This window comes from Pseudocercospora fijiensis (assembly GCF_000340215.1).
Source record: "Pseudocercospora fijiensis CIRAD86 unplaced genomic scaffold MYCFIscaffold_7, whole genome shotgun sequence".
NCBI classification, from domain to species: Eukaryota; Fungi; Ascomycota; class Dothideomycetes; order Mycosphaerellales; family Mycosphaerellaceae; genus Pseudocercospora; species Pseudocercospora fijiensis.
Genome location: NW_006921538.1, coordinates 1,727,611 through 1,755,265, shown reverse-complemented (window position 1 = coordinate 1,755,265; position 27,655 = coordinate 1,727,611). Strand labels below are relative to the sequence as shown.

The following is a 27,655-nucleotide window of genomic DNA, read 5'->3' as shown; positions in this document are numbered from 1 at the left end:
TTATACTGTTCCAAGCCCGCAAACATTTTCCCTGGCTGTTTGTGCCCGAAGTCTTGGGAGCCGGATTTGGGGATTTGGTTGGGTTGAGGACCGGAAGAAGACATGGTGAATGGTTGGGATTGTGGTGTGTGGGGGTTTGGAGGTGTGAATTGATGAAGGAAAAGAGAAGAGAGGGTTCAATGAATGAAGCTGGCTCATTTCTGAGGATATCTATTGGAGTTGTGAGGATCGTACTACCGAAAGACTCATCATCCACCTCATCATCATTCCTACCTAGAGACTCATTGGAAGATCTCGCCCATCGATCCTGCACCGAGACTGATCGACGGAGCTTAATTGGTCAGTCGTGCATTTATTAGCGGCCGCACACATGCAATGAAGATCTCACCGATCTGAAGGTTTTTTACGTGTCGACCTCTTGACTATGGTGACAAAGATGCCAGACTTTCGATGCGCTATTTCTTCCGAGTAGGTTTTGACAGGCTTCTGGAAATGATCTGGCAGTCTTGAACCAGATGGTGGGGTGCATTCAAGTACGTGTGTATATGTTTTGGCGGAGATGAAAGACGTCATCTTGGTTCGTGAAACGAGGCTGAAGGGTCCAGCCGAACGGTGGAGGTGGATCAATGCGGCTGGCGGTTGCTCTCCCGTCGTCATCGATATGCTGACACAATCTTGGTGGATCGTGGGGTGAGGAGCGCGTTGCCTGGTTTGAGCTGCATATAGCTCAGGTGAACGCCGTGAATTCACCAGACGCAGAAGCAGTCGATCTTGAGCCGGGGCATTTTTCGATCACAATTTAGACAGGTACTCAGTTGCATAGAGCATGATTGCAGCACCTGACGAGTTGCATTGATTAGCTGGAAAGCTACAGGAAGGCCGCTTTCTGGGCATGGCAAACTTGGACACGAAAGTCAGTGTAGCTTTCTCATCTGCATGTATGTATTCAGGCGGTGCACGAAGTCCGGCCTCACCACCAGAGCTTGATAGGCAAGAGGTCTTTTGCACCTTGAGGATGTTATCGTCAAGCATATTTGTCAGACATCTAGGCCGTAAGTGAATTCACTTGGCATACAAGATCTCATCCATCCGGAAATCTACTATTTCGGCCGGTAGAGAGCTTCGACCATTCAACATCGGCGCAGCTCAAGAACACACCCTTGGTGAATCATAAAATACTTGGCTCCAGTCTCTATGCACAATTCTGTATCCAACGCAAACCCCCAGGGCCACGATCGAGCCCAAGTCCTATCCCCAAGGACAGATCATCGAAAATATTCCATGGTATCGCAGACAATCTAGCTCGCACGAGCTACCTTACGCCATCCTCGGATTGTTTCTAAGCGGTACACTTGACAACGCCTAGCCCGATGCCTCAATACTCAAACAACAATGTCTAATCTTGTAGCCGTGAATCACCTCTTGCGATGATTTTCGCGACGGACGTCCTAAAGCTCCCTCGTCGACTTGTGTGTTCCCGAGCGGCGCGGACATAGGGGCATTGTACTGTAGATGGCTCGTATCTACCTGGGCGACGGGTCAGTCGATGGGTATCGTGTGTTTCGCTTCAATGAGCTTCGGTGGTAGACATCGCGTCGGAATTTCGTGCAGATCAGGCTATGAGTAGGTTATAAAGTCCTCTTACGCGACGCTGCGGGTGGTGCTGAAATCGCATGGTAGAAGGGAGGATATCGTGGTCGAGTAGGTTGCTTGCTTGCCAAGCAAATACAATGCGTACTTTTGAGACCGGCTACGCACCCGACAACAACATCAACATGTCATTCATTTTCTATCAACACTCTGCCATGATTTGACTACGGAAGATGCAGGACCGGAGCTCGAGAGAAGTAGAGAATCGTTACAGCTTACGGAGGAGCTACGGTCAACAAGTCTCTTAAGAGCTACCCGTTTCTCTCAAAATGAATCCCTCTCAACGACTCAACATATGCGTGTAAATAATTCTATTCCTTCCCGATCTAACATATCATCCTATCTACAACTTCCCTACCACCTTCTTCCCCCCATTCCTCCCCGCCGAATTCCTCTCCGCCGAAAGCGCAAAACAAACATGATGACTAAGCGCCACCATCTCACCCTTCTCATCCATAACAATAATCTCCAAATCATACCTCCCATTCCTAATAACCTTCGTCTGCAACCTCGTAAACAGAAACTTCGCCCCTCCTTCGGGCAAAACTTTTTTCACTTCCAAATTCAGCAGCAAAGTCGGATACCAAAACGGGACACGATTTCTGGTAAATTTCCTGTACTCTTGAACGGAAGGGAAGTTTTCGATAACACGAGGATCGTATTGGTTTTGATGTTCTTGGCCTTCGAGGACGAAGGTTTCGCAGACTTGAGGGAACATGTCGACTAAGAAGCCGAGTTTCTCGTTCGTCCAGGTTTCGGAAGGATCGCGGAGACATGTCCACATATCGTAGATGTTTTGTCTGGGTTGACCGTCACGGGGGAACCAGGCTCGGAGTTGTCGCGTGGCTTTTCTGAAAGCTGAATTCGGCCATTCGTGGAGTTCAGACCATTTTGGGTCTTGGCCTTTTTCGAGGGCAGAGAGAGGGGAGGTTAACGGTATGCGCTCGGGATGGGCTGTCCAGTGCGTGTCGAAGGAAACGCCCACTTCTTTCGAGAGGTTGGAGTTTGTGATGTAGCTTTTGCGGTGAGGAGTTGAGTTAGCATGTCGAAGTCGACAGCGGAGGGGCGACGGGATGAGTAGTTTGAGGAGTCATAGTCGAAGTCTAGAGAGTGTTTGGATAGAGAGGAAGAAGGAGTGTGTTGAGGACGTGGAGTTGAGGGAGAGGAAGGGCTCTTACCCAACAACTTCTTCACGCCCATCTTGAGAGAGTGTGATGTGGACGACTGACGTCTGTCGGCCGAGCTTGACATCTTGGATGGAGATCTTGACAGGACCTGTTTGGGTTCTGCGAAGGAAGTCTAGATGAAGTGCAAGAGTGTGTGGTTGGTCTTGCTTGGCGAGAGTGGTATCGAAGTGTTTCTTGACTGCTCTCTGGTTTGACGAGAAAAAGGGCAGAGGTGTCAGTCTGTTTAAGTAGACCCTTTCACGTGCGAGATCGAGTTGTGGGACACACTTACTTGCACCGTTGCAGTGACATACCCCCCATGTGGAACTGTAGACCCACGCTTGTCAGAAAAGTCGCGAAGAACCGCCGACGAACTCGAGAACGTTATCCGGAAAGATGGTGGAAGAGAGTGGAAGCAGATAGGCCGGAGAACAAGACTAAGGCTGCATGGACGTTTCAAGGCTGCGACTGACCTGCTCCTATACACCAATCGTCCTTGAAATCTGCTGCGTATGTGTGGGAATCCACCTGTTGGACTGCTGTCGCTCGTTCGAATGCCATCTTGGGTGATGTGCCGTGGTCCTGGATCCGTCGGGCTTGAGGCGCTCAGTCAACAGATATCCCAGATCTGGGTATCATCTGGTAAGCTGTATCGTTGTAAATTCTTTGATCACTTTCGAGATGGATGAAGTTGATGTCGAGCTTCGGTTGTTGCTCAGTGCCTGCCTCGGCAGAATCGGATTCGGCTCGCGCCGGCTCCTCAGGCCTCCCTTCAAGTTCCTTTCCCATAACCATATCCTCATACACTCCCTCATTCAGCAGCCAGAAAAACAAACAATGCATCTCCTCTCCGCCATCTCCTCCCCATCATACGACTCCATACTCTCGCAGCAGACACAGCGTGCACAGTTTCATCAAGAACCACATTTCTCCAAGACAGACCGGCATCTCCAGAAGGAGTAACCCGTGAAAAACACCAGCATCCGTCGAGCGGTACGAGTTGACTTCAAGACTACGGTCACCGAAAAAGTACTGCGCACGCTGTCTGACTTTCATCATTATTGGTGCTGACTTGGCGGCAACCAACGGATGTCTACGTCTACGTAGATAAGTCGCCGAAGATGAGAGCTGGGGCACCGAAAACGTACCGGAAAACTCGCATTGCATAAGTGTGAACGATGTAAGTACATATGTAACTTTTGGTCTGCTATTTATCATACTTCTACGTCATGCCCGTCGCTATACATTTACAGATACTTGTTTTCCTTGAGCCATGCAGTGACGGACGCAGAATCACGCTCCAGCCAGCCGATCTTGGCCTTGACGGCATCGTTGGACTGCGCCAAGTTGCGATCGAAACCCTTGGTGCTCCTGCCCTCGAAGAACTTGTTGACGTCGTCGAGCTGCTCCTGCTTGGTGAAGGAGGATGTTGCCATAGAGACAACTGAGCCCAGCAGAGTGAATGAAGGTGGCAGCTTCTGCCTGAGGGTGTCCCAATTCTCCTTCATCCACGCCCAGAATGCTTCGATGCCCTCACGATGAGCCCGAAGTCCGGCAAGAGGCAGGTAAATGTCTTGCTCCTTGACGTGCTTGCTGAGAGAGTAGGCCAGGGTGCGTTGGATCAGTTCAGGGTCACGAGCGCGACCAAGCGAGCGAAGCGCAGCGTTGCGCTCATCACTTGACGAGGCAGTCTCGTACTCTTTTACGAGTGCATCGTATTCCTTCTTGCCTCCGTTGGAGAGGACGACACCATAGACCGAGGAGCGGAGATTGGGGTGAATGGCAGCACGATCGCCGGCGACGAACTTCTCGAACATGTCGAAAGCGGCCTTCTTAGTCTTCTCATCACCTGCAGAGGCGGCGGTGCCTGCGGAGAAGATTAGCTTGCGTTTATCTTATCGTTCGGAGATCACAACTTACCAAACATCAAGGACTTGAACTGCTGCTCGATGTGGCCGTCCTTATCACTGAACTCCCAGCCAAGCTCGTGCGCCTTCTTGCTATACAAGTCGCGCGCAAACGCTTTGAGGGCGTCCTTGACCTTTTGGTCCTCGAAAATCCATGCAGATCTGACCGAGCCTACACGAGCAGCAAGTTCATCCCATACGACAAAGTCAGGTTCGGTGTCAAAGCCCTTGACCAACGAAAGCAGACCATCCGTCTTCTGGTAGCCAGCAGCGGACAGCGCACCCGCATCTGCGATCATGCCAGCTCGATCCTCTACGGTCAGCAGGCCAGCCTTAGCGTTCTCACCCAGCTTCTTGAGTCGCTCTGGCTGGTACGAAGTGCGGTAAATACCAGAGTGGTCAGCGTTCAGCTTGAAGAAGTCAAGGTCTGGGACCTTGAAGTCGCTCTCGCGCTGGTTCAGAGTGAGCTCCTCGTCCACGCCCTTCTTAGTACGGAGGCCGAGAAACACCGGATAGAGAACCTGGTCTTCCTCTGGCTTGACATCAGCTGTTCTCAGGAACCGATTCTGCTTAACGTGGATGGAGCTGTTCTTGGCGTCTTCGGTCACAGTGACGACCGGAAAGCCGATGTTCTTCGTCCAGATGTCGGCAACGCGCTCCACATCTTTCCCGCTAGCGTCACTAAGCGCTGCCCAGAGATCGCCTGTGGTGGTGTTGCCGTATGCGTGCTTCTTGAGGTACCGTCTTATGCCCTCCATGAAGACACTCTCGCCGAGGTGCTTAGAAATCATGCGCAGGACACACGAACCCTTGGAGTAGGAGATAGCATCGAAGATCTGGTTGATTTCATCAGCCCGCTTGACGGGCACCTCGATCGGATGAGAGCTTCGCAGCGAGTCAAGGCCAAGGGCGGATTGGAGATTGTCTGTGACGTAGCCTTCCCAGACCTTCCATTCTGGATAGAAGATGTTACAGCTGTACCAGGACATCCAGGTAGCGAAGCCTTCGTTCAACCACAGGCCATCCCAGAAGTCCATGGTCACCAAGTTGCCGAACCACTGGTGAGCAAGCTCGTGCTGAACGACTTCTGCGACACGTTGCTTTGTCGATGCACTGACATTCTTCTCGTCAAGCAGGAGATCTACTACACGATAGGTGACCAGGCCCCAGTTCTCCATAGCGCCTGCCGAGAAATCCGGAATGGCTACCATGTCCATCTTTGGAAGCGGGAATGCGCTGTCGAATTGTTCTTCGTAGAATTTCAGCGTCCGGGCTGCTAGATCCGCGGAGAAGTGGCCATGTGTGATGTCCTTGTCTGGGGTGCAGAAAACGCGCACTGGAACACGGAAAGAGTTTATCTCATGCACTTGCAGCTCACCGACGATGAATGCCAGCAGGTAAGTGGACATGAGCGGTGTCTTGTTGAACGTGACGGCCTTTCGACCGTTGTCCATCTCCTTCTCGTTGGCGACATCCATGTTACTAAGACAAGTAAGCTTCTTGTCCGCAACTAATGTCACAGTGAAGGTGGCCTTCAGTGCTGGCTCGTCGAAGCATGGGAACGCCCTCCGACAGTCGGTAGGCTCCATTTGTGTTGTTGCGATGTATGCATCCTTGCCGTCGGCTCCCTTGTAGGATGATCGGTAGAAGCCAGCCATATTGTCGTTCAGTGTGCCGATGAACTTTTGAACGAGAGTCACCTTGCTGTTTGCGGGCACGGTATGGTGAAGGTCGATCTTGGTCGTTTGCGAGTCTTCGTCATGACTGAGAGTTGGCGAGGCGGCGATGACGCTGCCATCTGAGGTCTTGACAAGCTTCGTCTCTGTGATGTCCAGCTCTAGAGCGTTCACCGATATCGACTCGGTGTCCTCGACTACGGCCAGCTCGATCTCCACCGTGCCGGTGTACTTGAAGCTCTTGAAGTCAGGATCAAGTGTGACATTGTAGTGCAGCGGCTTGACGTTCTTTGGCAGCACTTCTCTGCCTTTACTGATGTCCATGTTGGCATCGGCGCCTTCCGCCTCCCGTCTGCACATGTTGTGTCGTCTGCTCGAGCAATGCCTGCGGGATGTCTGTATGTGTCGATGTGTTTGTGTTTGTGAGGGCAGAGAGCGAGATGTGGTGTTTATGGGAGCAATGCGTCGAGCGGAAGTGGCGAGGCTCCGCGCATGTGATTGCCAAATGGTCGTGTGCGGGCGAAGGTGAAGGTGCGAGGGCGGTTGGAGGATGGTGGCCGTGACCGTGGCCGTGGGCGTGGCCGTGGGATGGCTGTGAGCAAGGGTCTTGGTTGTGGGTGCCCGCCTGCAGCGAAAGGAGCGTAGCACTGGCTGCATCCCAAGGAATGAATCTGAGCGTGGATCTGCTTCGTCGCATGCTACTGCCAGTGCTCGGCTAGAACAAAGGATCTGCGAGGCTTGGTTGTTCAAGCTCCAGCTCCAGCGAGATGAGATGACATCGATCTCTCCCGAGACGCCGCAAGCAGTTTCTTCTTCCTTCACCAACACGCCGCCATCACATGCAAACCCCTCGATCACATGAACGACCAAATCACAGAAGCACGCAGCATTCTGTGCGTCTCGCCGGAAACATACATTTCACTGTTCTCTTGGATCTGAGCATCGAAAGGAGTGCATCAGTCCGCGCAAGCATTCGCGAGACAACGAGAAAGAGGTAGTTCATGGGCAAAAGCAGGCCACATCCTGACAATCATAAGTTCTTGGGCCGAGAAGGCTCGAGATGGCATTATAGAGCTACGGACGTGGTTGTCATCACATTCAACGAGCGAAGGTATCCATTTTGTTCTCCTCAGAGTAATGAGGCATTTCCAATGATGCTACGCCCTCTTTCTCCGCCAAAAGAAAAAAAAAGATATACGCAAGTCAGTCCTCTCAGGAAGATCTCCATGCGAGCTTACTGGTGTTTGGCTACACGCCATACCTTGCAAGAACAAATCTTCCACGTTGTTTGAGGTGCTCATGATCTGCTGATTGAGTGGCCATAGTTTCAGTGGAACAGCGAATCGAGTCTCTTGCTGAGCATGAGAGCTGAAAGTCTAACGTGGCCATGAGCAAAAAACCACAATGCTCGCCATGTCTATTTGAGCCCTACATATGCTAAGATGCGCTTCTTACACGGATCCAAACAAACCTACGTGCGACATTTGGGTATTCACCATATTTGGGTATTCATAATACTTGACCATTCCAGACATACGCTGGACCGCTGACAAGGCACTGCGGCGGAGCCCAGGTCATCTCTCCTTTGGTTCTGAGACTTGCATACATCTGTTTCGAGCACTTCTACCTGGACTTACTTATCCATTCTCATGTTGGCAGAACTCTCATCCATCCACTACCCGGTGAGCTTACTCATTATATCCAATTACACTATGTCCACTTACGCGCTTTCTATATTCACATGCATTGGCATTCACTCTCTATCATTTGCACCTCAGGCGACCCAGGACCCCTGTGTTTACCTTCATGAGCACATAGTACACTGAGGGCCACAATGACATTGTCTTTCAGTGCATTTCACTTGCTCGAATTTTCTATCTTCGCGCTTGAAGGCAATTCTATCTATCACGCACTGGCGAAACACATCGTTGGCGACTGCGCAGCATACGGATCTACCAAAACACAGTGCTGAGATGGGCGATCAGTGTGTATGCGGACACAACCCACGCTCTACATTCCGAATATCTCCAACGTGCGCAGGACTGCCTTTACACCACGCGCTATCCGCTCTTTACAGCGCTCGAGTGTCCAGACTTCTTGCCCTGCAGCGGTTCATTCTGGGCCATTGCTGCAGCGCTCCACATTGAGCTTCGTGTCTTCGACAATGTACAGCGTGACCGAGGCGCTAGGACATGCACATTGAGTAATCCTCGTGCCACATTTGGCTCCCCCAGCGCACCGTCTTTTGCGATCCTGCCATCGTTCGGCAGAATCGGTATGGCCGCAAGGTCCTCCGCGCTGGTACCCGACGTGACCGGCCGAGAACTCGTGGAATACTTGGAGAGACAAGAGCAGATTTGCACTACCGTTGACAGCGATGGTGAAGCGAAGTCAATAGCGTCTGAACTTCGTTTGAGAAAAGTGGCCTGGGCTGTACAGCACGACGTGTCTGGGCAGATGCATGTCGATTGCGTCAACGGATTTCGCACAGATACCAAGAGAGCTTTTGGCATCGATCGGGGCATTCATCAACACCATACCTACCAGATATTCGTCCGTCCCGTAGTAGACAAAGGCCAGACTGCATACAAATGGACGTAGCCGGCATTGAGCATTCCTTGTGCCTAAGCAAGCTGCAGACACCGACTGCTGGCATATCCTCGCAACGCTCTTCCTCCATATCCATTTCAGTGCAGTCTTGAATTCTGCAATATGCTTACCAAGTCACTAGCTACCCTCTATACTCTCGTCTATCATTCACTTTCCAACAGGTTTTGCCTTACGCAACATGAAAGGCCTTTTATTTACACCCGTCAGCACTCGACGCGTTGGTGGATTTTCACTTGGGACAATTCACTTTCAGGTCTCCAGGCTAATGCAGCGCACCTCTGCCTGGCCTAGATGGCAGCACCCTTCTCCACTGTCAGATCTGCTCGCAGCCCTGCATCGCCATTTGTCTGTTGCACGACATGGCAGACAGATCGCCACAAGTACAACGGTGCGGCTCGGAGGGCAATGAGAACACAGTGGTGCCCAGCTCTTCACATGTTCCACCGAAGAACTGGAGTCTAGTCAACTCTCCTCCACTATTGCAGCCTTTGCGAACGGACAGTGTCACTGACTGCACTGATACCTTCCCAATCGAAGAACTCACCCTCGAGTCGGGGATTGACGTCTCTCGCACGCGAGAAGAGAGGCATTCCGAAGTCGAGCCGCCTCCAGCGCCACTCAGAGATAGTATCTCAATTCGTCTGGACGGGACAGCCTCTTCTTTCGTACCTTGACTAGCAGCACCCAGGACTAATTCTCAGCATACGCCGTCTCCAGTGAGAAGTTCGCCCAAGTACTACAATGCATTTGAACAGGACCATGGAACCTCCCGGGGAAAAGACTCAGTTCACGGCGATTCGCTGTACCGCTGCTTGGCCAAGATACTGATAGGAGATTACCAAGCATATGGCTGTATAAGCGACGCTGTGCTCCGTTTCGCGCTCGAGGTACGAGCAAATGAGAAACACCCTCTCCAAGCTGAGTACATGCGAAGAGAGCGCGATTTCACTGACTCAACCCAATACCCATTGTTCACTGCGCTTGAGAGCCCAGACTTCGTATCAAATATTGATGTTCTCTGGACGATCGCCATGGCGCTTCGCATCAGAATACGTGTGTACGGCAAGATTATACGCTGTGGCGACCAACTCCGCAAAGTTGACGACGTTCTTAACCTGATCGGTGAAGAGTATGCGCCTCCAGTCGCCGTGCTTCAGCAGAACGGATGTCGTGGCATGGCGGTAAAGTTCGCTGCTCTCGTTCCCGATGATAGTTGGCGAGACCTCGTAGAGCTCCTGCTCCGATGGCAAAAGGGCCCAAGCCCCAGGGACCCGGGATCGGACGTCAAGGACGGGATGCAGACGAGACGTTTTAGCTGGGTCATGAGATCTCGAGATGGCGGTGCTATGGAGGTCGTTTGCGATAACACCTACAGGCAAGGATCGAACAGCAATATGATCAAGAGTACAGATCAGCTTCAACGACACGACACCTGGCAGACCCTCGTACGCGATCCTCGCGACATCGCCGAAGCACTTTCTCGAGTCAAATCAGCCATGGACACCGCTCCTAATCAAGGACGTAACGTTCGTACCAACAGTGGTCAGCACGCATACGAACTTCTTCGCAGATGCCGCTAGTCCTAAGTCCCCTCCGCCTGGCTTTGGAGAAATTCATCGAACTGCAGGATCCGCTTCCGTGGTAAATGAGATCGTACCTGGAGCTGCTTTGCGCGGTGCCTGGGATTCTTTCCTCGCTCATTCGAAGCGCGGTCAAGACGGTAGGAAACTGGGCAGACTCGTTAGACTCCAGAGTACGAACGATACTCTCGTGATTGCGTTTCAGGATTTGAGACAGGAGACACTTGTCGCGAACGCTATTAGTGCTATCGGAAATATGACGAGTAGAGCGGAGGTATTGAACAGCGCGAGAGAAGCGACGATTGAGACCATTCGGTGGGAATGTGAGATTGATTCCGCACAAGGGTTGCCAGGTTACTATAGTCCTTATGATATTTTGGATCCTAAAGGGAGAGAGTTTCGTCGACGTGTTGAAGGAATGGAGGAGCATTGGAACCTGTCAGCGCTGTTGCATAGACCTTGGGAAGATTTCTATGGGAGTTGGATGTCGATTGCTACGTTAACGTTGCAGGCTTTGGAGGGGGAGATTGGTCGTGACAGCGAGTAGATAGGGATAGAAATCGAGAGTTGTGAGCATCCTTTGATACTAAGCCCAAGACTCCCACTCAACACGCGTATGACCTTTCTTCTCGATCAATTTTCTCATAATAGCTTCCTCGGCGTGAAAAGTCTGCTCTGTTTTGAGAAAGGATCCGAATCATTGCATTTGTGGTTGCAGCTCCAGACGGACAAATTGGATATGGCAAGCCAAACCGGAACGAGTGAAAGGAATCAGGGGGACCACTAGACATAGCTTGATAAATTTCAGAAATAAACCAAGCACAACGCCGAGCATAGAAAACACCAAACTACTAAAACCCACCACCTGCAAGTTCTTCCCAGCACCCGACTTCTTACTCACCAACGTATTCCTCACCCCAAACCCACTCCTCGTACTCGTCCATCCAGCACTCTCCTCCATCGTAGTCGTAGTGGGCGTCTCAGCCGGAACAAAATTCGGCAAAAAAAGTCGTAAACGGCGCCTCACTAGCATTAAACTTGGTAACACCAGTCGTAGGCAAACCCGGAATTTGTGTCGCACTCGTAGGGTTCGGGAGAAGGGTCTGAAAACTCTCATCCGGAGTGAGTACCGCGTCAATAACGTGCATGATCCCGTTGGAGATTAAGATGTCGGATTGCAAAATTCGAGCAGAGCTTAGGAAAAAGGAGTTTGGAAAGAATCGGAGTTTACTCGTTTGGTTGTTGGACATGGTGAGGGTTGTGTCGTTGGTGAAGTCGGACCTGTAGAGGAGATTTGGGATGAGGTGGTAGGATAGGAGGTTCTGAAGGGCTGGAGGAGACATGGATTTTAGGGACGATGAGACGGTTTCGAAGGCGGCTCCGACTCTTTGTCCACCTGTTACTCGCGAGAAGTTTGTCCCAGAAGTCATGGATGGCAAGAACTTGAAGGTTGTGTTCAGTGTTTCTGTCGTCCAGCTACCTACCAGAACGTGGTATGCGACGACTTGCGACATGAGAGCAGTATTGTTCTCGCCACTGAGAAATACCGGCGAGAGCACGTCGCTGTACTGAAGTCTTTCGAAGGCATGGTCTGAAGGCGCCAAGATTGTGACAGGTGCATTGCTGCTTAGGGAAGTCAAAGAAAACGAGTATGACAGCGAAAGTTGAGAAGCATCTTAAAGTGACGGCTAGCAAACATCAAGAACAGCCCCAAGGTACTGACTAGCAGAGTAGTAGGAGGTAGTGCCAGCCTCAAAGAGTAGCACAACACCGTTTGAAGATATGGCGGATCCGTGGTATCCGAATTGGTGAAGGACACTATCCTCTCCTATACGTGGCTTGATCAAGTTTCTGAGAATGGTAAAGCTGATGGGTGAGTTTGTGTCGCCCGGAAAACTAATGTTCACGTGTCAATGGAGCCCAATGCGGGAAATCTGGTCATGCTTGGTACCTGCATTCCCTGACTCGACGCTCCTGAAGAGTCGCACTGCGATCGCGTGTACAGCGTCAACGCATATCGGAGTGAAAGTTAGCGTCCGGAGCCCTGGAAGGTGCATAATATTAGCACTTCCGGCACCGCTAATTGCAGTGTCCTATACTAAATCGAGGTGTTGGCGCCGCGGCTAAGTATAGCACCTATAGGAAGGCTTGGCTATTAATTCCTCCGACTAGAGGGCTTAGAAGTTACGTATAGGTACTATCTAGGGTATATATAGACTATCTTTTAGTAGATTTAATAATATATTATTTTATAAGCTTTTTGCAATATTAAAGAAAGGAAGAAGGAGTAATTTAGAAGTAAGCTAAAGGTCGTTATATAATTAGGAGTAGGTCTATACTAGATTAATAGTATTTAAGAGTATAATTATAGAGAAGGCGCGGAGGAGTAGTCGGCGATAAATAGGTGCTTTCGGTAGTATCTACGTATATAGAGTCCTCTATTAAATAGTTAGCTTCTCTCTCGTTCCTTTATAATACTATATACTTATACTAACGAGTAGTACGCGCAGTATAGCCGTAGAAGGGGTTATTCTAGCGCCGTCTAGCTCTTATTAAAGCCCTCGAATAAGGTAAGAAAGATAGAGCGTAGTTACGCCTACTTTCCGACGTTATTAGTAGCCGTAGAAGTCTAATACTATTAGTTATGCCCTCTATCTATTTACTTAGTTTAATACCGGTATTTAATCTAGCTCTATTGCCTTATCGGTCTAGAAGTCTACTAAGGCCGGCTCTATCGTAGTTGTCGCAATCTCGTCGCCCTTAGGTTCTATAGTTTAATAACCCTCTACGCTATTAATTCTATATCTAATAGCGCGACTATATACTATCTGTTCTACTACCTATTTACGACCGTCCGCCGGAGTATAATAAGTCGGAGATGCAACTTCGAGAGTAGCGCAAGCTTGAATAGCAACTTCTAAGCTAAATACGTCGTCTATAGGTTAAGGTTATCGATTTAACTAAACAAGAGTCTTAATCTTTAGATAATAACTTAGCCTCGGTACGGATTAGCCCGCGGACCCGGCGATTCCTATTAGATCGGAATTAAAGCTCCGAAGGCGGGGTACTAGCTTCTTCTAACACTTCTAACACCTCCTTCTAAATATTTCTATCGATATAATATACTAATTTATCGTACCCGATACTGCCTGCTATATTACTTGCAAATCGTCTATCTAGCTAGTTAACTCTACCGAGCATTAAATCCCTTCTTTTTAGACCGCTAGGGCTATTGCTAACGTACGAAATCGCGACCTAACAAACTACCGAATAGCGAGTCTACCGCCGAGCCGTGCTTCTATACAAACTACGCACTACTATTAAACAACTGCACTAAATAGCCAAATAGCCGCTTATTTACATCTTAGAGTAGTCTCGTAAAGCATTGTCGACTATCTATCGCATCGTTTATAAGCCTTTTACTCCTAGGCGCTGCCGAGCCTACCGAATCGACGAATTCGACTATTCGCGCCCTATTCCTCGAGAGATTGCCCTTACTTACGCACTAACTCGACGACGTAGCCGTAGGCTCTATATAGACACCTAAGAGCGCCTTATCGTCGACTATATTACTTAGAACGCTACAACTCGTCGTATAACTTAGACGGAAGTTAGAGACTTACTCGGTTTGAATTGTAGTCCTATAACCGTCTCTTGTATCTATAGAAGGTATAGTTATCGCCGCTACGTTACACGCCCTCGGCCCTTCTATAACAACCGTATTCGACGCCTACGCCTCGAATAGGCTCAATTCTATTAATACTTTACTAAAGAAGACTAGGTAAATGTTCTATAGAGCGACGAGTATACTATATATAATAGATTATACGAGAGGCTCTTTGTTACTCGACTAGTTAGTAAGCGTAACTAAGACTGCTGTTCGAGGCCTCGCTTCTAACGCCTTCTATACTAGATAATATAGGCCTATATTAGTAGTATTAGCGGCAAAGGACTACTCCTACTATAGGATAAGATATAGGGCAATATTAATAAAGAGTTATACTATAAGAAGGTCTTGCTACTAGTTTAAGAAGAGATTAGTTATATAAATAGCCTTATTGCTAACTAAGAACACCCTCTCGGTTACGAGCCTGCCTTACACTTAAGAATAGCACTCTTCTAACAAGACTCGGCGCCTATATATAGAGCTAAACATATACTTAATTAGTTACGAGCTCGCCGCATTATTCTTATAAATAACTAGCTACCTTTATTACTAGATTTAAACCCTATCGAGAACCTATAGCGAGTAATTAAGTAGGCAATTGAACGCCGTAGAAACAGACCTACTAGCCGTAACCTTTAGCTAGCAATTGTCGAAGAATACTATAACGTACCTATAGAATTAGTATAATAATAGATTAATAGTATGCCGGCTCGCTGTCGTATAGTGATTAACGCTAATAGCGGTTAAATATAGTAGTAGATAGCATAGCGCTTACTTGGTTGTCTATAGTTGTCTATAGTCTTTAAACTAGCCTTCTATACGGCTTTAAACACCCTCGTTCTTAACCCTAATCGTTACCAAACTAGCTAAAGAACTGAAGTTCCTAACAATCGCACTAATTGGCTTCTAACACCTAGTTACACTATACTTTGTATAGCAAGCGGTGCCGCTAAGCAAGGGTCGCGACACCCTAGAATACATAAGCGCTCTTTCACTCCGATGTGCGTTGACGCTGTACGCGAAAGCGGCAAGGGCATCAAACCCTGGGATATTTGTGCAGAAGAAAGAGTCTTGAATCTGTATCACGTTTTCTTGGCATGCACGCCGAATGCACAGATAGTCTCATTTTGTGCCGAAAGTAGCCTTCTTCGATTGGGACTGGTTGATGCCATGAAACGGTGGCCACGCTGCAAAAGGATTGCCATTCAACAAGGCTGCTGGCCTAGCTGTGAGCACTGCACCCCATAGCCCACCTTTCATGCTTCATGATTCTCGCAAAAGCTTTCTATGCATCTCGCTTGATAAACGCCAGAAGTATGTCCTTTACTCCATAATCTCCTCAGTCTCCTCAATGATCTCTTCGAAGATCTCCTCGACCACCTTGCTCTCGTCACCATCCTCCTCGACATCAAGTGCTGCTTGTTCAGGAGTCTTTTCAGGCAGACCGAGCCCGTGTCTCTCCTCAAGGAGTTCTTCACGCGTACGCTCTCTCCACGCAATCCACTCGTCAAGTTGTCTTCTGCGCGCCTCGATGACGGCCTTGTCGGCGGAGCTGCGCTTGGCAGTATCTGCCTCGTCGAATTGCTTGGAGTATTCGCGAAGGTTCTTGCGAATGTTCTTCATCTCCTCCTTGCTAAGCAGGCGCTCTGGTCGTGGTCGCCAAGTGAATTGCTTGAATTGCTCGATTGGCTCTTCACGAAGGAGCTTCCCAGAGAAGTCGTACATGTGGTATCCGTTTTCCATCTAAGTCTTGGGTTAGTAAAGCCATTCTACGCATATCGTTTAAGACTTACTCTGTGCTTCCAGACACTGGCGCTCGTCGCGACAAATCGTCCAGATGGATCCCACTCAATGTCAGTCACACCGTAGTGGTCCGCAGTGGACATGAGTTGGAGGTTGGCAGTAAGATCCTTGTCCTTTTCTTCCCTCTCACCCTCAAAGTCGAAGTCCCAGAAGTCAAGATCGAAGCTCTGCTGGTTGAGCACAGTGGCAACAATGACGAAGCGACCATTTGGCGACCAGTGGATGGCATTGTTGTTTTTCTTGTCAACAGTCCGGATGAGCTTGAAGTTGCCAACAGCATTTCCCTTAGCCTTCTCGGGACAGAAGAAGGAAACCGATGTCTTTGGTGGCACGGCTGCTCCTGCGGGAACCTCGCCTGCCGTTATGAGCACAAAGCGATCACCCTTCGGTTCCCATGCAAAGTTGATGACTGTGTCTTTGATGCTATCAACGACTTCGACAGGCACACCCTTCTCCTTGACGCGGAAAATTTCGAGGTTGGTGGCGAGCGACTTCTTGGATTTGCTGTGTCGGTCGACCTTTACGCAGACGTATGCCGAGTCGGATTGCCAATGCAGCTTTGCGTCGCTGACGTTGAATAGATTTCGTGTTCGCACAATCTCCTTCGATGGGATAGACATGAGACCGACCTTTGCTGGGTTCGATCCCATCTCGGGCGTCCAGTAGCAGAAAAGCTGTTCGTAGTCACGTTTGTCGACACGCTGTGGATTCGATGGACACCACTCGAAATCCATGACGCCCTCAATCTTCACACTAGTCTTGTCCATAAGTCGCATGCTAGGGAGCTCGTATATGGAAATGCCTTGGCCTTGTGTCATGCGTGCGACATACTTCGCGTCGGCGGACCACTTGAATGCGGGCCATTGGATCTTCTTCTTGATCGGGTTGCCCTCCGCGTCCATAGTCGGCCCTGGGAGATCCAAGGTCTGGAATGATCGAAGCGGCTTCGCGGTTGCGACATCCCAGATGATGTAGTTCTTGCCGTCTTCCTCGACCGAGAGCACTGGATTGCCCTCTTCCACGGTCATCGGACGATGCGACCAAGTGGTCATAAAGCGCTCATCGGGCGAGAAGTCGACGAGATTAACGCCGGGGTGCATGAACCTCTTCTGCCTCGACCAGGTTTGACCACCCCACAGCTGGACACCCTGAGCGTGCATCGAAGTCAGATACGTGCCCTTTGGCGACCACTGTACGAATGACTCGGTCCAGTGCTGTCGATCCACGACTGGTTCTGGCTGCGCTTCTCTCTCGTTCCAGAAGACGCCTACATTGTCGCCACGGTACATCACGAACTGATCTCTGCCTTCTGGATCACCCAACCACCATCTCAAATGCTCTTTCTCTTCGAATGGCGCAATCTCTGGTGCCTTGTAGTTCTCATCGATTCTACCTTCTCTTCCATAGCGCTCGATGTCGGTGAGCTTGTTCACGGCGATTGTGTGCTTCTTGTCAAGAGCGGTGGCATGGAGTGCCTTGACTGCAGCAGCGGCTTGCGCGGAGGTCTCGTACTCGACAAAGGCAAATCCCTCAGTAAGACCATCCTCTCCAGTCGGCATCACCACATTCTCATCTTTGGTCTTGCCCACGGTGGTCAACTTTCGCAGCAAGAACTTGATGAGCTTCTCCTTGCTGGCCTCGGGCACCTTCGGCAGGCCATCAATCACAATGAATGTGTCCAGACCATCCTCCATGGTCGTCTCGAACTTCTCGCGAAGGTCTGTGTATCGTTAGTAGTCGCCATACTATCGTCCCTGCCTATGCTCCTGCCTACCTGAGAAGTCAATCTCCTCATCGTCAATGTCGAAGTCTTCATCGAGGTTGTCAAATGATGGCGCCATGATTGCAGTAGTTTCGTCGCAGTCTCGCTGTAGTATGCAGCGAGTTCTGTAAGAAGGCGACGACGGCAATATCCTGACAAAACTTATCCGTTGTCGCGCTTCAGATGTATTTTGAAGTCGTCTGCGGGGCGCCAAGATTTTGCCTCAGGTTGTGCATCGACTCATCTCACGAGTCATGTACTACTGTGACGCATAAGCTCAGTCATGTGACACATAAGCTCAGTCACATGATAACACGTGTCCTCTTGGCAGGAGAAGGATTTTCACACTGTATTTTAGACCATAGAATAGCAGAACATAGGCAATCAACGAAGCCATTTTTTGAACCGCTGGCAAGGCAGTATTACGTAAGTAATCCACTGCGCTGTGCGTGATAACTACCTTCAAACGCCTCCTACAACGTCTGGCAATGCTGTCCCGAATTATTGCTATACTACTCTGCCTCGTCGGGCTTACACTCGGATGTACCTCGGTTTGCCAATGCTGTACGGGTGGCAATCCGGTGAGAACCTCGCTGTATATTTCGCTCCGCGAGCCCGTACTGATCGAACTGTTCCTAGAAAGGGGGAACATTCGCAGGGCACTGTCATCAAGTGAGTGCGGGAGGAGATTTATATTGCCGAAAAGCGAACGGGGATGGTACAGACCCACTAGGTTGCTCAAACACGTGTACCTAGGCGGTGGACAGGAATCGGTCAGCCTATAGGTTGCGCCGAAGGGGCAATTGCTAGTGTTCGATTCTAGGGAGGATTGGGAGCCTTTGTGTGAGTTTAGGAGGATGAGGGAGGAGTCATCGCCCTTCTCAGGGGATCAATTCGAACATTGACTCATAGGGTGAACACTACGAAAGATCGGAATCAGACAACAGTGATGAGTGACTCTTTGGTGTTGCGACGGACTGTGCAGCCGTTGCTGCGACTTGCTCTATCTAGCCTACTATGCTCGTCTCGAAGTCATCCAGTAGAGTGAGCAATCTCTCCTTCTCACCCTTTCCACCAAATATCGATGACACAGCACGTCTACTCAGCGCTGTGAGATCCTTCCTGCCAAGACGAAAGTGCTCCCCAGCGAGGAGATATTCATTCGACACGGTGCTGCCAAATACTCCCACATCATCCGTCTGTTCTCTGTCAGCAGACAAGCAAAGCGTGATCTATCATTGTGGCGCAAGCAGGAGTCATGAGAATGTAAGGCAGAACTTACGCAAAGCGCGATGGCATTCGGTCTAGAGTACCATTGACCAAAATGGTGGTCCGCGAATCGCCCGGCATTGGGTAGCATTTTGGCATGCACGTTGCATGAAAGACAAAGCTCGAGACCACAGGCTTGCTCTTCGATCATGGAATCGATCTCAGAAGATGTGTTGATCACATGGCCTAAGCGATCTGGTTGGAAGGACAGCAGCGTGCGAAGCTCTTGGTCGGTCGATGACTCCGGCACCTCTGCGAAATGCAGTGTGACCTTCAGACCATTTGCCTTGGCTCGCGAAAAGACAGTCTGGAAGGTAGAGACTTCACCTTTCAACGGGTTGCCACATAGATCGATGCCTACGACTCCACGATCTTGATACTTCATGGCAAGGTCAACCACTTCCATAGCTTGTGAGGCAGTGTTACGCCGGTCAACGGACAGTATCAAGTATGTCGGCATTGTAGTCGTATCGTGGTCTTCAATCGCCTTGATCACCGTCTGAACATATATCTCTTTCGTCATGCCAGTTTCACTGGACTCCCGAGGTGTGGTCCGAAGTTCGAGATATCTGACACCGTCGTTCTCGAAGTCTTGAAGCACTCTACCAGTAGCGTATGCCACTGTCTCAATATCGTCGCAGAGGCCATAGATGTAGGCATCAAAAAGCTTGAAGAACGTGAGGATATCATGGTAAGCTCCGTGCGGCCGCAAGACAGACAGGGGATCCTCCAACGTGCTCTGTTTGCGTGCCCAGATCTCGTGAAGGCATTCGGGACTGATACTGCCGGTCAAGTGCGCGTGCAGCTCAACTTTTGGAAGCGCTTCGACGAACGCAGCATCCACAGACATGGCTGTTGTTCTGGTGGGTAGTACAATGGCAGAGCTGACGGCGGGTACCTGAAGCAGTGGTGTCTCAGATGGAAGCCCCGATCGGACTTCGGAGACTGCACTCGCGTGCGTTGCGCGATACTGGGCCGTGTGTATTATCTTGACATTTTCCGACTGACATAGCAGTGCAATATGAAGGAGTGACAAGGGCGCATGAAGTGTTGTGTTGATCAGTGAAGAGATGTCGTCCGCACAGACCTTGCCTTGTCAGCAGACAGACGCTGGGCCGATCTTCAGGTAGCTTTGCCCACTAGAATACTCCCATTGATGCCGCTCAAGACAAATCTGCAATTGCGCTTGTACATCTCGGAACTGGAGCAGTAAGCAACACATGCACATGCACATCCACTTCCACTTCCGCGCTGAGTGTCAATCGTCCGAAGTGAACTTCGCAGCCTGGAAGTGAACGTGAACGTCGTGAAGTGGATCGCGACTCTTCCTCTTCGGCATCGGGTCCAGCCACCGACCGCTATATACCGCCGTACGGTACCAGACATACAGGTCTCGCTCAGTCTGGAACAAGCGAACTCGAACCACACTGCGCTGTCGCCGGCTCTCATCCGCCTTCTCACCTCTCGCGCGCACAACATTCAATTGCGCCTTCGCAAAGAGCATAGCATTACTACATCGCATCGATCACCATGGCCCGTAAGTCTGATATATGGAGCAAGCGATGCGTACTATCTCATGTGCTCGGCATCTGTCCGCTCTAAGAGATCACCACTGACAACACGCGACACAGTTCCTGCGGAGCAGCACGCTGCTTACGCTGTCATCATTGACCGTATCCTCGCCAAGTCCGACCTCAATACCATTTCCGCGAAGCGCATACGGAAGGAATTGCAAGATGAAGTCGGCGAGGACCTCACAGCTCAGAAGGTATGTAGGGCCACAGAAGAGGCGTGACAGCCCAATTGAAGCAAATGGTACTGACAATGTCGCCAGAGCGCAATCACCGACCTTATCATGGAACGATTCGATAAAGCCCAGCAGAAGCTAGAGACGAGCAACGGCGTTGCAGAGCCCGCGCCGACCGCAAATGGCACTGCCAAAGTAGAAGCATCAAATGGTGGCGCCGATACATCAACATCACCTCCGCCCTCAGCCAAGCGCAAAGCCGAGAGTGATGAGCCGAGTGAACTTGACGTTGCTTCTCCGGCACCGAAGAAGGCGAAGAAGAACAAGACAGGAGAGACAGATGCGCAATTAGCAGCGAGACTACAAGCAGAGCTCAACGCCGTCACAGGGCGATTAACAAGAGGCGGAGGTGCCAAGCGCAAGCAGCCGATCAAGAAAGAGAAGAAGACCAAGAAGAAGAGCTCAGCTAAAGTCAATAGCGATGACGACAGCGAAGTCGAGAGCGGCGAGCCGAAGCCAGAAAGAGAGAAGAAGGGAGGCTTTCACGTAAGCCAAATCCAACCCACATGATCTTTTTTCCCAAGACCTACACTGACAACCAAGCAGAAACCCATGAACCTCTCAGCCCCCCTCTCTGAGCTGCTGGGAGAAACCCAGCTCTCGCGACCACAAACCGTCAAAAAAATCTGGGAATATGTCAAAGAACGAGACCTGCAGAATCCAAAAGACAAACGCCAAATCATGTGCGACGAGAAGATGCAAGCGGTTTTCAAGGGCGAGAGCGTGCATATGTTCACCATGAACAAACTTCTAGCCAACCACTTGTACCCGGTCGACGAGGTCAGCTAGTCGTGCGCGCAGAAATAGGGTCAGGACACCACGGCTTAAAGGACCAGCGCACCATTCGAGGGATAATTTTTGACCAGTTTGATTTTTGAACTACCAGCCCATTAGGCCAGCGAGGAGTTTTGCGAATCTTGTACTTGACATGGATGGATGGTGCTTCGGAATCTGGAAAGTATAGGCGGGACTCGGATCAGGTGGGCTGGGGTGGTTAGACATATATGTCAATACGGGGCGAGAGAAGCTTCGCAGAGGGCAGGAAGAAAGAACGAAGAGCACAGCTGGAATGGAAAAGAAAAAGAAAAAGGCCGAATACGAAACGAATCAATCATGCTAACATCAAAAATTCCTGCACGCTAACTCCAAGATTGTCTGAATGGGTGGGGCCTTTCCGTTGTCTTTCCAATCCACGAACGATGGGTCTGATTTCTGCTTCGGCTTCTCTCGCTCGATCAGAAGTTCCTCCCAGTCCAGCTGCGAATAGCTCGACGAAGCAGGTTGTCATTGGGTTCTTCTCTGACGTCGCCGACGGACATCGCCTTGCTCCTCCACCTCAGCAGGCGCATTCTGCTCGTTGACGCCTGCAGACCGCCGGGTCTCTTTCGGTGAAGTGAATGCGTTGTTGCCAGGACGGGACTGGGCGTTGTTGGTTCGCCGACTGGGAGGAGCAGGAATGAACTTCTGCCAAGCCGGACCGTTCATGTCGATACCTCCTGGTCCACGCTGCCCAATCGACTGCTGCGCCACGAATCTGGGACGGTAAGGTTTCGGCGAAGGTCTGTGGTTGCGTTCGTCCATTCGACGACCATATTGGGCTTGGGGCACGCCGTAGAGAGGGGCTTGCTTGGGGTCCTTTCGAACGGTGTTGCCTTCTCTGCGCGCTTTCTGGACCGGTGCTTCTGCTTCGGCGTTGATTCGCTTTGAGACACCGTCTAAAGCTGCGAGGAGGTCTTTGCTGAAGTCGGTGGAGTCGGTTCTCTCGCCTTCTGGCTTGCGGTGAGATGGAGGGCTGAAGTTGTTATCCCTCATCTTGTGCAAATGGATTAGTTCGGGGCGACGATTTGGATGTGTAGAAGCAGCTTACGTTGACGAAGTATGCGGTGTAGTGACTGCTCTTTGATAAATTATGGCAACGCTGGATGGATATGATGTTTGTGCTGTTGTAACCTGCGTGTAGAGGTCTGAGTTTGAAGACGATCCAATGCTGCAAGTGGGCAGGACCACTCCAGCGACTCGATGTTGACCATTTGGCCGACGGTTCTTGCCACGCGTGTGGGATCATCTTGCCCCGAACGTGACCTCGCAATGATATGTCAAGCATACCTTATGCTTTGCCTTGGTAGCTAGCTCAGCCTAGCTGAAGGTTCAAGTTAAGCTTGTTCTCGAGCATGGTCTTGGTATTTCCAGCATCGATGATCGATTTCCGGCTGCTCTGTCGAGATGGATGAGACATGATCTCTCGTGCTTGTCATGATACTCACTGAATCACAACATATCACTGTCCGGCTGATCCTGCTCGCAAAAGAGGTGCAGTCATTTGTGCCAAGCTCTATCGTTCTGCCGTGTAACAAGCATATTTACGTTCATCCACTAGCGTCCGATGCTTATGGGCCAATGGGTAGAAGATGATGCCAACTTCAATGGGCATATGCATCCTGGCGTACATGTGTGGGAATGCTTCTGTTTGAACCTGACAGGCAACCGAGAAGCATGCAAGCAACATGTCTGCTCTTCTCCATGCACACTGGTTCTCCCACCGCAAGCACCTCCAGCGGTATACTAGGAACCTGATAAAGCAGTCGATGCGCCCAAGGCAGGCCTACCTGCCCGTGTCTCTTCTACGCGAACCATAATTCTTCAGTCGTCGCCCATGCAGAAAAACAAAAAAGCACGGGTTGACAATGAACAACCAGAGCGGATGATCCACCGACCGAGACGTCAAACATCTATTATAGACACAACACATTCAGAATCGCCTGATGACCAATCCCGCGCTACCAAATTGAAAGCACTCCCCTCACGATCACACCCGAGCTACAAAATGTCCATATCCTCCAAGCATCCCAACGTGCGCTTCCGGGACGAAATTCAAGCACTGGCCTCCCAAGTCCTAGCCGCAGGACAATTGGTATAGAGGATATTTTTAGCACGAAAGAGAAGAGGCTTGGGTGAAGGACGAGGAAAGGATCCGTTGGAGTGGGTGCGTGATAATGGTTGGGAATCGCTTTGCAAGGGAGGGGAGGTACACAAGGTCGAGGTTCCGAGGACGAATGATGCGGAAGAGACCAGCATTGATGACTGCGATTTCAGGACCGAGCTAGGTTTAATGGAAGCCCTTACTACTAGACTCACACTGGTAGACAGACACTGAGATGAAAAGAGAGAAGAAGAAAATTTCTTCAACCTTTTGCGAGTTGTTTTTGCACATGATAAAAAAACGATAACTGTGGAGGTATCATTAAAAAGCCAAAAAAATTGTCTGTCTCTTGGAACGCCTCGTCGTCCATGCTGTAGATCGGATCAAGCATAATTTCGTGGGGGGTCACAATCTCAAAATTGCTGTACAGAAAACATAGATCTTTCTCATCGAGGAAAATTCATCTGCCTGTGTTCGTACCCAGGACTCAGAGGCGCCTCATAAGCTCCAGGTATTGGCACAGAATCGTAGACTTGCTCTCCAGGTGCCGCTGCGAAATGCTCCTGTTGCACCTCCCGAGGAGCTTCAGCCATGAGCGGGCTCCGCTGATCGACGTGTGCCGGAGGCGAAGGCGTTCGTTCTCGCGTTGTTGTCGTTACAGGCGAGAAGCCCATCTGTGCCATCTTGGGTGTTGCGTTTGTGACCTTGATGGGAGGTGCTTGTAACCTGAATGCCGAAGGTTGCGCTTTGCGGTCTGCGTCAACGTACTGCGCGCCAGGATGGCCATCCTCGAGCGCGCTGGCGTGCTGGTACTCGTCGCCCTGCGGCGGTCTCCATCCTCCATCGCGAGCGCTGAATGGTGCGGGTGTGTTGGGTGCTGACTGGGAACGGAGTTGGGCGAGGTAGAGGTCGCTTCTTGCACGATCGCGAGCAGCCATGGACTTCCGTAGTTGTCGCTTCGAGTAGAATCGCCAGAAGACAATACCATACACGGAGATGGTGATGAGCTCGACGACGATTTCGATGATCGCGCAGACCAGTGACCAGTTCTGCAGTCGGCAAATGAGTTGGTAGCTGACATCGTTCTCGAAAAGTGATCTTCGCTGATTGTTGACGCAGGACCATCCCCACATATCTTTATTATTGCTGTTGTTCTTCTGGGCCTGGATCACTGCGGCTCCGACACCCCACATTACGATGCTGAAGATGAAGAAGACTACCGCGAATGCAGTGTAGTATACCGCTGCCTTCTCGGCTCGCCTATGCCCTCCTCTCCAGTATCCATAGAAGATGACCATGCATGCAAACAGGGAGACACATGCGATAGAGAGCAGGAGGATCTGGGGCCATGTTTTCTGGTTCTCGGCCCAAGGAGGTAAGTTGTTCCGTGGTGGTAGGGCTTTCGTAGCGTTGAATATGGCAAAGGTCGATGCAAGCATGGCAATGACGATAAGTGAACAAGAGAAGTTCACGCCTCTCAGCAAGAACTTTGCTATTCGCACTCTCGCTTTGACTTTCTATCGAAGGATTAGCGAAACTCTCCTGGGTCGGCGCGATCGACTTACAAGGTCTTTTGCTTGCTCCTTCTCTGTGAACTTTTCGTGCTTCTCCAGGACCTCTTCAGGCTTAAAGGTCGGGCTGAGGATATTGTGTAGATCTCGAGGCGGGGCACCGGGTGTCTTCATGGCGCTCTTGAGTGGTGACTTGGGCATCTCCCGTGCTGTCACCGGAGGCTCGTAATCTGTGTTGGGCATCTCGACGGAGTTATGCTTGTTGACGTAGCCGAAGCCAACATCGGAGACTTGAGGTTGGGCCATGAAGTGTTGCGGGGCTGGTTCCTTGAAAGGATTCGACGCAGGCTTGGGCTCGATGGGTGAGTTGACTGCTGTCGCTTCGGCGAAGCGTGCTGTGCGAGGTGACTTCAACGAAGGCGCGTTGCCAGAAAGTGTTGAGTGCGAGGTGGCTTGCGAATCTGCGGAGGCTGATCGTTCGCGTACTGCGAATTGTACTTCTTTCTTGTGACTGTCTGACATGCTGTCAGAGACCAGACCAGGGTTTGCAGAGCGTGAGACGTAAGATGAGGCGGCTGAATGCGATGCGATGCGATGCCTCTAGAACCGCAGAAAGAAACAAGAGGCCAGCTCTTCGGTGGCAGGTAAGGCGCAAAAGGTTGGATTAGGGGAGAGTACAGTAGTGATGTTTGGAGTCCAGCTGGGGAGAGAAGAAGTACAGCAAGGCGAGTGCGGGTATGGTTGGATAGATAGGTGGATGAGCGCTTCGCACGGACGTCTACGCCTGCAGGTTCATGCTCTGAGAGCGTTCTGCCCTTCACATGGCCTCGTGGCACGCTGATAGGCCGAGCTGGGGGTGCGGGTGAGGGAAGGCGCGCCGCTGAAAATAGCCGCTGGGGAGCTCGGTGCTGGCAGATGTGTGGTGGGGTCTCTCGTGAGTCTTGGTGAAGGAGCTGTGGATGTGTATGTGTGAGACGCACTGATGATGATGAACATGCTGCCCCTCGGGTAGGAGAGGATCGTCTGGTCGGGGGCTGAACAGCGCGAGAGCCCTCTTCACTGACCTTGACCTTGTCGTCGCTCCTCGTCGGCAAGCGCCGCGCCGCATCTCTTCTGAGAACATCATCACACAAAGCTGCACGAGTGGTGAGTGGTGACGAGCGATGCGACGTGCAGCTGAAGTGGTGGAAGCGCAGGGCCCAATCAATTAAGCTCGACCTGCTCGGCCAATCAAAGACACCACATCCCTGCCCGCGAAAGACCATCATTCGATTCCGGGCGCTTAGAGATTCGCCTTCTCAGTCCAGACCAACCTTTGTCGGTTCACTCACTTCACTCACGTGCCTTCCATTCTACTCCTCCATCCACGTACAGTGAAGCAGGACGCAATGACATCAGTTGTGTAGTACAGCAACTCGGATTCTGACCATCTTTGTCAGCTGTTCAGCTCACTTGCTGTTCAGGCTGCTATTTCTGGCTCCTGCTCGTCCTGTAGTTTGTAGAACTTGCCACCAACAGCCCGCCATTCTCGCATTTCAGCTATTTCAACGGGCTTCTTCGACGACACGGCCTCGAGATAGCCTGCCATCTTACAAATGCCCAGGCGAGGTGCCTTAAGAAGACATCTATAGCGTACACACTGACATGCAAGCACGAGACAGCATGCCAAATTTACCCATCAATTCGTGAGTCTTGCTTGGGACATCCGTTTCCAAGCACCTGCGAAGCCATGCCCACGCCCTGATCGCCATCATCTGTGCATGCCATTTCGCATACTGGAGGTACCATGAAGAACTCCCTTTTCACGCTCTTTGCTACGAGCTTGGAAGAGACCTGTGGTAATGGGCAACTCGGGACGTCAGTCTTGCGTGGCCTGGCATCCGGCTCATTGTCTCTGCACCGCATCTGTGACAATTCGAGACAATGCTCTTTGATGCACTGCTTTGACTTACTTTTCTTTGTTTCGAACATGCTGCATGTTCGATATAATGGCCTTGTGCCGAAGTTGAGCTCCCCACATCTCAATACACCCACGCACGCAAATCTTCTTTGTTCCTCATCAAGCTATCTGTTTCCGGTGCAGCTGGACTGCACTACGATTTCCAATTAAGCAAAAGGGAAGCACTCATTGCAACTTACAAACAACAACACGCCACAATGCAACAACGAGAAAATTCGCGAGGACCGCCAACGCATCACAGTTATCGGCGTTCCGCAGATTCCACTCAATCAGTTGGGTCCTCGACCCGACATGTTCCTACTCACATACGCACTCAGTCTAGAGAGCAGCCACCGCAAGCCGTTCCATTGATTTCCAGAGATGCCAG

At 50.7% G+C, this 27,655-nt stretch overlaps 8 protein-coding genes across 8 annotated transcripts; 2 read left to right on the top strand and 6 right to left on the bottom strand.

Annotated features, from left to right (window-relative positions):
- Positions 1–1,993: 1,993 nt before the first annotated feature.
- Positions 1,994–3,377, bottom strand: MYCFIDRAFT_31682 (uncharacterized protein; the record flags this gene model as incomplete). The annotated part of the gene is made up of 5 exons (XM_007930600.1): positions 1,994–2,269; positions 2,342–2,666; positions 2,829–3,022; positions 3,109–3,143; positions 3,290–3,377. 5 exons carry the CDS (start codon positions 3,375–3,377, stop codon positions 1,994–1,996), a joined length of 918 nt encoding a protein of 305 aa, XP_007928791.1.
- Positions 3,378–4,063: 686 nt separating this feature from the next.
- Positions 4,064–6,759, bottom strand: MYCFIDRAFT_77935 (uncharacterized protein; the record flags this gene model as incomplete). The annotated part of the gene is made up of 2 exons (XM_007930721.1): positions 4,064–4,683; positions 4,737–6,759. The coding sequence occupies 2 exons, from the start codon at positions 6,757–6,759 to the stop codon at positions 4,064–4,066; spliced, it is 2,643 nt and encodes an 880-aa protein (XP_007928912.1).
- A 1,289-nt stretch (positions 6,760–8,048) lies between these two features.
- Positions 8,049–11,387, top strand: MYCFIDRAFT_177138 (uncharacterized protein; the record flags this gene model as incomplete). The annotated part of the gene is made up of 13 exons (XM_007931012.1): positions 8,049–8,195; positions 8,227–8,249; positions 8,292–8,956; positions 9,012–9,122; positions 9,171–9,389; positions 9,427–9,674; positions 9,711–10,551; positions 10,580–10,912; positions 10,943–11,075; positions 11,101–11,122; positions 11,164–11,250; positions 11,308–11,350; positions 11,377–11,387. The coding sequence occupies 13 exons, from the start codon at positions 8,049–8,051 to the stop codon at positions 11,385–11,387; spliced, it is 2,883 nt and encodes a 960-aa protein (XP_007929203.1).
- Positions 11,388–15,439: 4,052 nt separating this feature from the next.
- Positions 15,440–17,953, bottom strand: MYCFIDRAFT_86792 (uncharacterized protein). Its single transcript, XM_007931011.1, has 3 exons — positions 17,834–17,953; positions 16,050–17,779; positions 15,440–15,999 (listed from the first exon to the last, which is right to left on the bottom strand). Exons 1-3 carry the CDS (start codon positions 17,898–17,900, stop codon positions 15,580–15,582), a joined length of 2,217 nt encoding a protein of 738 aa, XP_007929202.1. The 5' UTR covers positions 17,901–17,953; the 3' UTR covers positions 15,440–15,579.
- An 875-nt stretch (positions 17,954–18,828) lies between these two features.
- Positions 18,829–19,940, bottom strand: MYCFIDRAFT_63420 (uncharacterized protein; the record flags this gene model as incomplete). Its single annotated transcript, XM_007930683.1, has 2 exons — positions 18,829–19,020; positions 19,104–19,940. The coding sequence occupies 2 exons, from the start codon at positions 19,938–19,940 to the stop codon at positions 18,829–18,831; spliced, it is 1,029 nt and encodes a 342-aa protein (XP_007928874.1).
- Positions 19,941–20,601: 661 nt separating this feature from the next.
- MYCFIDRAFT_56639 (uncharacterized protein) lies at positions 20,602–21,995 on the top strand. The gene is made up of 4 exons (XM_007930665.1): positions 20,602–20,627; positions 20,722–20,858; positions 20,925–21,383; positions 21,444–21,995. The coding sequence occupies exons 1-4, from the start codon at positions 20,621–20,623 to the stop codon at positions 21,684–21,686; spliced, it is 846 nt and encodes a 281-aa protein (XP_007928856.1). The 5' UTR covers positions 20,602–20,620; the 3' UTR covers positions 21,687–21,995.
- MYCFIDRAFT_177134 (uncharacterized protein) lies at positions 21,777–23,001 on the bottom strand (the record flags this gene model as incomplete). The annotated part of the gene is made up of 7 exons (XM_007931010.1): positions 21,777–21,924; positions 21,960–22,013; positions 22,042–22,067; positions 22,096–22,194; positions 22,233–22,704; positions 22,739–22,912; positions 22,949–23,001. The coding sequence occupies 7 exons, from the start codon at positions 22,999–23,001 to the stop codon at positions 21,777–21,779; spliced, it is 1,026 nt and encodes a 341-aa protein (XP_007929201.1).
- A 1,076-nt stretch (positions 23,002–24,077) lies between these two features.
- MYCFIDRAFT_49821 (uncharacterized protein) lies at positions 24,078–26,250 on the bottom strand. Its single transcript, XM_007930644.1, has 2 exons — positions 25,383–26,250; positions 24,078–25,334 (listed from the first exon to the last, which is right to left on the bottom strand). The coding sequence occupies exons 1-2, from the start codon at positions 25,848–25,850 to the stop codon at positions 24,264–24,266; spliced, it is 1,539 nt and encodes a 512-aa protein (XP_007928835.1). The 5' UTR covers positions 25,851–26,250; the 3' UTR covers positions 24,078–24,263.
- Between the last annotated feature and the right edge of the window lie 1,405 nt (positions 26,251–27,655).

What these genes read in the sequence shown, in the direction of transcription:
- MYCFIDRAFT_56639 (XM_007930665.1), top strand. An exon ending in AGGACCTCACAGCTCAGAAG is followed by an intron (nt 20,859 to 20,924) that starts GTATGTAGGGCC and finishes CAATGTCGCCAG; the next exon opens with AGCGCAATCACCGACCTTAT. An exon ending in AGAAGAAGGGAGGCTTTCAC is followed by an intron (nt 21,384 to 21,443) that starts GTAAGCCAAATC and finishes ACAACCAAGCAG; the next exon opens with AAACCCATGAACCTCTCAGC.
- MYCFIDRAFT_49821 (XM_007930644.1), bottom strand. Translation starts at nt 25,850, where the DNA reads ATGTCAGACAGTCACAAGAAAGAAGTACAATTCGCAGTACGCGAACGA. An exon ending in AGGAGCAAGCAAAAGACCTT is followed by an intron (nt 25,335 to 25,382) that starts GTAAGTCGATCG and finishes ATCCTTCGATAG; the next exon opens with AAAGTCAAAGCGAGAGTGCG.
- MYCFIDRAFT_86792 (XM_007931011.1), bottom strand. Translation starts at nt 17,900, where the DNA reads ATGGCGCCATCATTTGACAACCTCGATGAAGACTTCGACATTGACGAT. An exon ending in TGAGGAGATTGACTTCTCAG is followed by an intron (nt 17,780 to 17,833) that starts GTAGGCAGGAGC and finishes AACGATACACAG; the next exon opens with ACCTTCGCGAGAAGTTCGAG. An exon ending in CCAGTGTCTGGAAGCACAGA is followed by an intron (nt 16,000 to 16,049) that starts GTAAGTCTTAAA and finishes CCCAAGACTTAG; the next exon opens with ATGGAAAACGGATACCACAT.